The following is a 12,004-nucleotide window of genomic DNA, read 5'->3' as shown; positions in this document are numbered from 1 at the left end:
GAGTGGTAGTTGGAGCTAGTTATTCCATTTCACAAATCATCAGGGAATTCAATATTCTAAGATCCACAGTGTCAAGAGTGTGTTGAGAATACCAAATTTCAGGCACTACCTCTCACCACAGACAACACAGTAGCTGATAATGTACACTTAATGACTAAGGTCAGCAGCGTTTGTGAAGAGTTGTCAATGCTAACAGACAAACAACACTGAGCAAATAACTGCAGAAATCAGTGTGGGTTGTATGACAAACAAATCTGTTAGGACAGTGTGGTGTAATATGGCATCAATGGGTTATTGCAGTAGACAACCAATGCGAGTGTCTTTGCTAACAGCATGAGATCACCTTCAGTGCCTCTTGCAGGCTTGTGACTGTATCAGTTGGACCCCAGATGACTGGAAAACTGTGGTCTGGTCAGATGAGTCCTAATTTCAGTTGATAAGAGCTGAGGGTTGGGTTTGGGTATGACACAGACTCTACAAACCCATGGACTCAAGTTGTCAACAAGACACCATGCAAGATGGTGGTGCCTTCATAATGGTGCGTGCTGTTACGTGGAATTAACTGGGTACTCTGATCCAACTGAACTTATCATCGATTGGATATGGCTAAGTTTGGCTACTTGGAGACCATTTGCAGACATTCATGGACTTCATGTTCCCAGACAGGTCACCAGGTCACAATTGTTCAAGATTGGTTTGGAGAATTTTCTGGATAATTTGAGTAAACGATTTGGCCACCCAGATTGCCCAACATGACTTCCATTGAACATTTATGGGACATAAGAGAGATGTCAGTATGTGCACAAAATCCTGCACTGGCAACAGTTTCATAATTATGGGTGGCTACAGAGGCAGTGTGGCTCAATATTTCTGCAGAGGACTTCCAGTGACTTGTTGAGGCAATTTCATGTTGAGTTGCTGCCAAGCGAAAGTAGGTCCGACATAATATTAGAGGGTATCCCATGACTTTTGTCATCTCATTGCATCTTGCCATCAAGTGACAAACAACACAACAGAAAATGTAAATGAAGATGGCTGGTCGCATTTTTGAATGCCAACCTCAGTAGATAGGAGTCTAGTGTCTTAAAAATGTGCAGTTTCACTTCACCTGTGGCAGTGGACACTGCTGAGATAGTGTAAGAAGCCAACAAGAGATTGAGGTGAGGTTTCTATTAAAACATAGAGAAAAGAAGAAGTGGTGAGGCTTTTTTGTCATGTTGGAAAATATTAATGACCAAACCTCACATCATCAGAATATGATGTATATCAATCATTGCTTCTGTGAACTATACAATAAGCATTACAGTTTTAAGCGAGAACATCAGTATGTTTTAAACCTATTCTGGATAATATATAAAGTTCTCAACATTTAAGGGTAATTTCAACACTTCAGCCATGTATTTTAAATTTGTTGTACTTCTGAAATACTCACTCCAGGAAGCAAAAGTTGATTCAGCATGTAATTCACCAAAGGAGGCTAGAAAAATCTCCTAATCTTCTCATCCAAACAAATAAGCATCTTGAGCAATACTGGTTACGTGTTCAGACTTATAGTCTTGTAAAATAAGAATCAAAGTGAACAAATGTATGTGAAGATGTCATCAGGGCTGATTTCCTCCACAACTTTCTATTGTCTGCTGATCTCTACAATGGGATGCAGCTATCATCAACAGAAGTAAAAACACATGTCATATTGTACAGAATTTTTCCAGAGATCACGTGTGCAGAGAAATGCAAGAGTGATACAATGCATTATATCTGAACATCATCTGGACCACCACTTGGTGCTAAGCCTCACTAACTCCAGAGAAATGTTTGGTACCACAGGCGGACATAAACAGGCAGATTCAAGCAGGTATAAAGGCACCCTCCGATAGTCAGTGGGGCTTGCCGCATCGTATAGTTTTGAAGAAAAACAATCCATGGCTTCTGTATGGTACCTGCAGAGCTCTAAATGTAAGAACAGTGCCTGATAGATATCCCATTCTGCATGTGGTGGACTTCAATAATGCAGTTGCAAAAACACAGTTATTTAGCTTCATTAATTGTGAGAAAGCTCACACACACATACCAGTAGCTCAAGAACATGTCAGAAACACAGCTGTCACTATACTGTTTGGTGTGTTCAAATATCATTACATGCCTCACAGTTTGAATAACCTGGCGCAAACCTGGCAATAAATCATCCATCAAGTCCTCTGTGGCTTGGATTTTGTGTTCTGTTGTATACATGATATTATGGTGTTCTCTTCTTCACCAGAACAACACAAGACTCACCTCAGGCAGCTTTTCCAATGCCTACAACAATACAGTATAGTCATCAACAAGGACAAATCCATCTTGGGTAGAGACAACATGAACTTTCTTGGCTTTAAGATATCTGCAGCAGGCATAGCTCCTATGCCACAGAAAATGTCAAACATATGCAACATGCCGGTGCCACAAACCTAAAAAGATCTGAGGTTGTTTTTTTTTAGAATTGCTTAATAACTATAGTTGGTTTTTGCCCTAGCCACAGCACTACAAGGATCACTATCTGACATTTTAAAAAGGCAAGCATATGGCAGGCAGACAGAGAACGAAGTGGATGCCCAAGCAGTTGGTAGCCTTCCATAACATCAAGGAATATACAGCTCACACTGTTCTTCTCATCCATTCTGAGCCTGATACACCATTAGCTTTAATGGTGGAGGTCAGATGGATACCCATAGGACTAGCACTGCAGTAATTAGTAAATGGAGCTTTTTTTTTTTTTTAAGTACACTTCCACAACAAAGATGGAGCATCATAGGTAGAGAATCGTATGCAATCTGTTCTGCAATACAACACTTGAGAGGCTCTGTGGAAGGCAAGCACTCCACTGTCTACACAGACCATGCTCCTTTAACCATTTTCTTTTCAAAGATCACACCACACGGCTTGGCTAGAAAATGCCGACAGGCACATTACATCTCTCAGTTCCATGTGACATATCAGCAGCAACAAAAACATTGTGGCTGACTTCTTCACACACTGCTGTGCAAGCATGATGGTTATTCCTTAGAAACACACAGCTGAGCAACAATACAATGACAGCAACTTGCACCTGCTGCTTGCACAGCAAATGACCAGCCTCAACCTCTCACAGGTTTATGTGCCAGTACTACAAACTTTATTGTGGTGTGATACCTCCTGCATCATGCAGCATGTGTATATATTCAGACAACTTTCCATAATGTAGCACATGCGGGGGAGTGAGAGCCACCATCAGATTGCTCACAAAGAAGGCAATTTGGCATCAAAAAATATTGCCGAATCTGGGCTCAATCATGTGAGACATGTCACCATGCAAGATTGTCAGGCATGTATCAGCACCATCAGGCACCATCAACACACCAATGGTGCATTTTGTGATTGCCCGTTTGGATTTGGTGGGACCTTGCTGAAGTCCAGACAGTATAATCACTTATTGAGAGTGACAGAAAGATGTACCTGCTGATTGGAAGATATTTCCACCACAGACATGCGAGGAGAAACAATGATCAGAGCTTTTATCAACTACTGGATCACAAGATTTGGGGTGCCTCAGACAATAACAATTGATTGTGGGAGGTAATTCGAGTTACTGCTGTTCCAAAAGCTTCTACAGCTATGTGGGTGCTCATTTATCAGAACCTCTAGCTACAATCAATCAATCAAGCAAGCAATAGGATGGTAGGAAGGTTTCACAGAACTTTGAAGGCATGTATGATGTGAATGGGAGATCAGCGTGCAGATTCATTTTTGTTGGTGCTGTTAGGGCTAGGAACAGCTGTTAAAGGGGATTTGGAGTGCTCTGCAGCACAACTGCTATACTGAGAAAAGCTAAAACTTCTGGCTGAGCTCATTAAAAAAATCTTTCAAATGAAGAAGCCACAATGGACTTCAGCCATTTGGCCAACAGGACTGAAAATACATGGAGATAAATAATTCTTCATCCACAAGGACCTGTTGACAACAACACATGCCTGGCTGAGCACATTTACGACCTCTGCACATAGGAACATACAAATATCTCCAATGATGCATCAATATGTTCAAAATAGAGTGGAATGGTAAATGACAAGACTGTTTCTACTGAACACCTGAAACCAACCCATGCCAAAGAGGACATGATGGCCCAGCAGCTACCAGTCATGGCATCTAGTTCCGCAGCAATGGAAAACAAGATTTTCCCAACCTTACAGGAATGTGGCCACAGAAAATCTTGTTGTTTGTTGTTTTTCAGGGCACTCAGTGTTGAGGGTATTAGCACCCAGAAAATGGGGAGAATGCTTAAGCCACTAGTCAGACATACCAATGGATACAGACGCAATACGTGGTGGTCACAAGGACTGGAAGAACTGTGAAACACCAGTTCCCTGACATCCCTGGTGCTTCAGGATTTAAAAAAGGAGGAGTCTGTGTAGCAACCTCAGTGATCAACCAATCAGTTGTGGACAATAAAACATAATTAGTGTGTGATATTTTTAAGGGCACTTTTCTTTTGTTATAGCTGCTTCTATTGTGACATGTTTTTGTACAGTTTAAATTATTGTGAAATAAATGTGGCTTATTCAAGACAGTGGTTGATTCAGTTAGAAAACCTGTTTACTTACCTTACAAGCTAAAATCCTACAAAGCTAACATGGCTCCTAGTCTAACAAAAGCTACAATTTTGTTACTAGATGGCATTTGCCTTGAGCACTACATGTCATTCCACTGCAGAATGTACCACACAAAATTTAGCACAGTTCTATAATCTGTCTTTTATGTACAGGTATGATCTACTGTCACACACTATTTGGATCAAGATATAATATTTAATATTGCTGTGCATTATGAGAATGTATAATTTTACACAGAGCAACATAAAAACTCATGATCTCTTACAAGACACCCTTGAAATTCTTATAATTTGTGAAATGATTTGCTTTTTGTGCATTTTGTTAATATGTTCAAGCATTTATTGAAAGGTATTTATGGCTATTATGGAGATTTGCTAATCTGTTAGGTGTAGAATTAATGTATGAGGGGAATTTGGTAAGTAAAACAACACATTTTTCTTAGACAATGTCAGTTGAAAATATGTAGAATTTCTTGTGGGACATTGTGGAATTTTCCTGCTTCAGCCCCTATAGTTTCACGAAGCTCCAATAGCTGGTGGTGCTATAGGTAGCATTCAAAATGGCATCTGTAATGGAGGTGCATTTAGAGCAGAGAGCTGTTATTGGCTTTCTTTTGACAGAAAACCAGAGCATTGTCAATTTGCATACACACTCGCAGAATGTCTACGGAGACTCGGTAGTGCACAAAAGCACGGTGAGTCACCGGACGAGGGGTCTGTCATCCCATAATGAGGTTGCGCACATCTGTCTGATGTCTGCAAATCAGCCGGCCGCACACTGCTGCAACTCCTGCAATGTTGAAGCATATGCACACATTCATTGGAAGTGACTGATGCATCCCAATCAAACACCGTGCTGCATAACGGTATGTCCCATTTGGTGGTACTTACACAGTTGTCCACCAGTTGGGGTTCTCAAAGGTGTGGGCCCATTGTGTTCCTCGTCACCTAACAGAAGACTATAAACAGCAATGAAGCATCATCTGTGTGGAATTCCTCACATTGTATGAGGCTAATCATGACAATTTTCTGTCAAACACCATCACAGGTGATGAAACAAGGAGTCATCATTCCAAAATGGAAACAAAATGGTAATCCACAGAGTGGCACCACACCATCCATCTTAAGTTTAAAGTCAAACCCTCAGCCAATAAACTTATGGTGACAGCCTTCTGGGACTCTGATGGGATTGTTCTGTTTGATTCCCTCCTCGGGGTGCAACATCGACTTAGGAGGGTATTGTGCTACCTTCAGGAAACTGAAAAAATGACTTCAGCACGTTCGTTGCCACAAAACTGCAAGCGAACTTCTCTTCTCCGTGACAATGCGAGGCCTCACACGTGTCTGCACACTTAAGCAGAATTCACAAAACTTCACTGGGCTGTTCCTCCTCACTCATCCTAGAGACCAAATCTTGCATCTTCCAACTTCCATCCGTTTGGCCCAATGAAGAATGCACTCGCGAGAAGCAGTACGTCGATGACGGGGAGGTTATCGGTACGGCAAGATGTCGGCTCCGATGTCAACCAGTAGGGCAGTACCGTGTGGGCGTACGGGCCCTCTCAGTATGGTAGCATAAGGCTGTGAATGGAAATAATTGAATGCAAATTATGTTGAAAAATAGAGTTTTGTACTCACGACACTGGGGAATTATATGGTATATTGGAATCTTGTATAAAACCTTCCTGCTTTCATATGTTAAAAAAAAGTGTTGCATTACTTATTGAATGCCTCTCAAAGTATTTATGGACTGACAACATTATTGTCATCACCAGATGATTTACCTGATTATAGCTTCAAATTAAATAACTTTCTAAACCATTTAAGATACATCTTCCTTTAAGATATTATAATACAATGACATTCATATATAAATACATATATAATAGATTAGTAACAGAATTTTATGGGTGTCACATCTATGTGTATACCTTTTTACTCCATCAGATGCCATTCCCACAATATCAAGAACACCTCCACTAGGTTTAGTAATGAGGCTCATTAAACCTTTTCCAGTACCTCTGAAAAATCCTTCAACTCCATCTTGTTGTGCACCTAGAATGAAATGTCCAGTTTTATAGTAAATAATTCCACAAGGAGCACTCATTTATGATGTAACCACATACACAGCACTATAAAAATAAGCAATACATGCAACATTTACATCTCATGCTTTGCTGTCATGCACACATCACATTGTTTGGATTTGATGTCAGATGTGAAACATTTGACAAACATACCTAAATTTCTGCTCAAAAATAGTTAGACTGAATTTACCATATTTTTAAATAAGTTATGTTAGTGCCACATTGTATTTCTGTTTGTGTCAGTAAAGGTACAAACGGCATTAAGTCAACCCCAAGATGTTTCATATAATTATTGTAAACTTTAAGCATTTATATATTGTATGAAAGTGCTAAATAATAAAAATAATGTGAAAAAATGTACTATGTCCTGCACATAAAAGAAAATTTGCAATTTTTTGTGTGTTTGTAAATTCAGCCTCGTTAATATGCTGCCACAGCTATGTATCAAAACTGGGGTATGATTCATTACTTCTGCACTGAGATGCTACATGTGTCATAATATCTATTGTACCTGGTAATTAACACTAGAATGGTGCAAGGTGTCAAAATGACACCTGTTGTACTTTGTTCTTCAATGTGATATCCATTTAGTTTGATTTGTTCATGAAATAATATGACTTTTTCCAACTTTTTCTTCTCTATACAGTGGTGAATTAAGATTCACACAATATTTGTATTTCCTTGTACCAAGAATGGTGGACAAGGTCAATTTGACACCACTGTAATTTCTCTTCTGAATACGTAAATAATCAGCAGTCACTCAAAGTTGTTTCTGCTCATTTCTACATCTTGGCATATACGTATCACAGTCTGCCATAGTTTATTTTGTGTCATTCATGTAATATTCTTTGTCCATGAAAGACATTTCCAAACATGTCTTGGCAACGTGAACATTCAGATAAAGAAATGTTATGTCTCTTAGAGAATTCTGATGTTGAATCAGAAATAGGCTTCACAGCTGAAGATGAGGATTTTGTACCAAAAAAAAGGGTAGATGACTGAAGTGGAATTAGTAGAGAATTCAGGTGTTGATCTACATCAATCATCATCTCACGTATCTTTCAGGCCCAAAAAATCTTTACAAAGATCATGGCTATGGACTGAAATGAGTGGGAGATTACCAGTTTTCACCTTCTGGAAGAAGGTCAGTGGTGAACATTCTTAACGAGAGATGTGGTCCTACTACTTACACTTGCCAATGAATAGATGACTCTCTCATCAGTGCTTTTTGTCTTATTTATGATGAAGTGATGCTACATCTCATGAAGAAGCACCCAAAATCAAACATTTTAAAAGTACCAAAACATAATTATTGGACCGTGTCACTTGAGGAACTGTAAAAATGATGACTGTCATATATACTGGCATTGTCTTTTGTACAAATGGTATGTCTGTGGATCATATTCAGTCATATTCTTTGGGGTCTACTTTCATCAGAGACATTAGGTCAAGGGACTGATTTCTGGAGCTTCTCGTACTTCTCAGTTTTGGTAAAAATCTACCTAAGCTGAATGCCTGCCAGCCAACAAAGTCACTCTAGTGTTTGTCATTTGGGGAAGTTAATGGAAAACAGTAGTTTCTTACCACTGTGGGGAAAATGCAACCACAGACGCGGTACTATTACTGATCAAAACAAGATGCATGTGCACTCACTTCATGCCCGTCAAACCTGAGAAATATAGTCTCACATTCAGGACTGCTGATGGTGTATCAACAAAATACACATGTAATGCTTTCCCATACATTGGAAAAGAGAACATGTATACAGAGAAGCAGCCACTCAGACAGTACTTCATTCTGTGTCTCATGGAGCTATTTCTAAATCAAAGTGACAGCAGATAAGTTCTCCATATCCCTTCAGTTTGCTCTGAAGCTTAAATAGAAGAAAATTTCATTAGTTGGTACAATGAAAAAGATCCATTCTGAAATGCTTGTTGAGGTAAAGAAGCCAAATGCTGACATACACTCCACTACCATCTGCACCAGACTGGCAACACAGATTGCACTGTGTCGTATACAAGGATAAGAAGAATAAAAACATAATTCTTCTGAGTACACTGCATGCTGGAGTAGCAATAAGCAACACAGGAAGGTAGGAACAATGAAACCATAATATTCTACAATGCAACAAAGTATGATGTGGATGTGATTGATCAAATGACCTATAAATATACTGCAAAGGTTGTGGGTGGGTGATGGCTGATGCATGTATTCTACAACATCTTGGACATGGCAGCAATAAATACATGGACCACCTACAAAGTATGAACAGACAGGAAATTAGAAAGGAAGAAGTTCATACTTCAGCTGATGAATGAACTCAAGGGAACAAAAGAGCTGGAAAAAGAATAGACAAGAGAAGAGTATACATGATCAAAATCATCTAAAAGGTGGAACAAGTGCCAAATAATCCTCTGCAAAGGCAACAAGACGAGTAACAACTGTGTAAAGTATGACAAAGCCATTTGTGGAAAATGTTTGCATAAAATACAGGTCACTTGTACTAAGTGTGTCAAGCAGATTCCAATGAGTTGAATAAAAAGTACGACAAAGCCATGTGTAGAACACATGTGAGGACAGTATGGACAATATAAACCAATTGCCCCTAGAAGGTTCTACAAACAGTTAATATATGGGAGTCTACAGTTTATGAAACTTTTTAACATCAGCAACTATCAGTCGGTATGACATTTTTTTGCTGAAATAGGTGATGTATTAATTATTGTGTTAAATAATTATTATTATGGTAACTTATAAAAATGTAGGGATTAACATCCACTAAAATAAAGTGCTTACTGAAGTCAAATATGAAAAGATTTTATATAGAGTCAAAATGACTCCTTTCTTCCATGTTAGAAACCCCACTGTTCTAGTGTTAAGCAGCAAACAGCATTTGATAGTGACAATACAGTTCATCTGATGACATCAGAAATCCAGTGCACTCTTTCTTCAGAAGACAAACATGTGCCCATCATTTTCACACAAATCCTATTTGCTCTCATGGCATAAGACACACGAAAGAAAGAAATAAAAACAAGACTGCAGGAGATAGATTTCATGTAGACATAAATCTATTGGTATTTCATTGTTCTCAGATACCAGATGCTTATGCCTGCAGAATATACCTCAGTAGAATTTTTAAACCAGTGCATGCATATTACCTAGTTAATTTGTACTTAATGCATTATGGACCTTTTAAATTCATTTGAGACTACAGAATGCTGTATAGGTGGGAAGCCACCACACTAAAACAAGAAAAGGTGGATAAATGGAAACTTTAAGTCAAGTATTATTAGACAGGCAAAGGGAAAAATGTGAAGCTATGTTACAAACATTTCAATAACTTTGAAACATCCACCTTGTACACAACACACAATTTTCAGATTGCAAGGAGGTCATATGACATATCAAACAGATAGAGAACTGCACAAGAAAAACAATGGTGTCTTCCATTTGAGCATAACTTTATTTAGTGTCAGCTTATGTCACATTTTATACTGAACTAGACCAATACTGGTGATAAAACATAGAAGACTACAGGATGTACTTGACATGCCATCCAGCATGTTGTATGGTTACTGTTATCCACTTCACCCATTCCTTACATACTAGAACGTCAGTACTAGCATCAACAGTCTGCTTCCTGTCATGTGCACAAGGCTTCACATACACAATTAGCTTCACACGTTTTCACAGATAGTAATCTAGTTATTGCACCAACACCTTTCCTAGCAAACTACACCAGCCAGCCTACTGTTAGAGCTAGAATAATGCTGAGGCAGTATGGTGTACTACACTGGCCTTGCACATTGGGGCCAGAGTTACCTCATGCTGCCCCACTCACACTGTGCCACCTCCAGCTCCACATGAGCAGAGTCATATCAAGTAAATTTGTCTTCAGCTGCTGTCTATGCCTAGAACTAGTGTATACCAGCTATCAACCAATTGTGGGTCACCCAGCCTCATCTGAAACTAAATGACACCTCCACTTGGAGCCTGTCTGTGGTCTGCTCATAGGCCTGATGTTCCCAGTGTCTGACCAGGTGCCATCCTACTGGGCTCTCCTCCAGGCTGACATCAGTGGGCCTTTGGGTGTCTCCAAGGAGAACTGGATTCTCCATCTGTGCATAGGCATGCCTCACATCTGACCTAATGCCACTAGTTGTTGGTGTCTAGTGCTTATGTATCTCACTTTTGTAGGAATGCCTAATACAGCCATGCCCCACAGGCCACTAGTGCTGTGACTGTCAGCAATGCTGTGGGTCAGCATACAGCTTCATCATCACAGTATGGTGAGTGAGGATAAACTTTTTTCTTCCTTTTCATCTCTGAGAGTTGTAATCAAACACATAGCTGGAAAAATGCTTTTAAAATGCCGATCATGAAAGTTGACTCAGGTATATAGTTGAGTGAATTTAGAGGAAACACAAAGATATGTATCCAGGCATGCACCCAGATAGGTGTACACAATGTAATTTGCTGGGGCATAGTGTCCCCTGTAATCTCTTATCACTTGTAATTTGTTTTAAATATAGAATGCCTGGGCATTATGTCAGGGAATGCAATGAGTAAGTGTGTGTGTGTGTGTGTGTGTGTGTGTGTGTGTGTGTGTGTGTGGTTGGTGATTAGATGTAAAGATTAAGTCATGTTGGAAAAGTTTCAGAGTAGTATTAATTTAAATGTTTCCGTATGTTTGTCCTGTTATACACTGAGGTGACAAAAAGCCATGAGATACTGATATGCACATATATGGCTGGTGGTGGTATCATGTACACAAGGTATGAAAGAGCAGTTGTAATTTGTACTCAGGTGGTTCACATGAAAACATATCCAATGTGATTATGGCTGCATGGCGGGAATTAACAGACTACAAATGCAAAATGGTAATCGGAGCTAGACACATGGGGCATTCCATTTTGGAAATCATTAGGGACTTCAGTATTCCAGGATTCAGAGTGTCAAGAGTGTGCCGAGAATACTAAATTTCAGGCATTACTGCCCACCACAGAGAATGCAGTGGTTGAAGACCTTCAGTTAATGACAAACAACAATGCCGCTTGTATATAGTTGTCAGTGCTAACAGACAAGCAGAACTGTATGAAATAAACACAGAAATCAATGTGGGAGGTACGATTAATGCATTCGTTATGACAGGGTGGTGAAATTTGGGGTTAGTAGGTTTTGGCAGCAGATGACCGATCCAAGTGACATTGCTAACAGCACGACATCACCTGTAGTGCCCTCCCTTGGCTACTGACCATATTGGTAGGACCCTAGGTGGCTTGGTCAGATG

At 39.6% G+C, this 12,004-nt stretch overlaps 1 protein-coding gene across 1 annotated transcript in view; it reads right to left on the bottom strand.

Annotated features, from left to right (window-relative positions):
• LOC126183816 (intermembrane lipid transfer protein VPS13A-like) overlaps positions 1 to 12,004 on the bottom strand; it is a 681,615-nt gene that overhangs the window by 41,369 nt on the left and 628,242 nt on the right. The window contains exon 60 of the mRNA XM_049926066.1: positions 6,556 to 6,679. Coding sequence (XP_049782023.1) covers positions 6,556 to 6,679 — 124 coding nt within the window. The remainder of the gene's footprint in view (positions 1 to 6,555; positions 6,680 to 12,004) is intronic.

This window comes from Schistocerca cancellata, chromosome 4 (genome assembly GCF_023864275.1).
Source record: "Schistocerca cancellata isolate TAMUIC-IGC-003103 chromosome 4, iqSchCanc2.1, whole genome shotgun sequence".
Classification (NCBI taxonomy): Eukaryota; Metazoa; Arthropoda; class Insecta; order Orthoptera; family Acrididae; genus Schistocerca; species Schistocerca cancellata.
The sequence above is the reverse complement of the archived record's forward strand: the minus strand, read 5'-3'. Positions and strand labels throughout refer to the sequence as shown.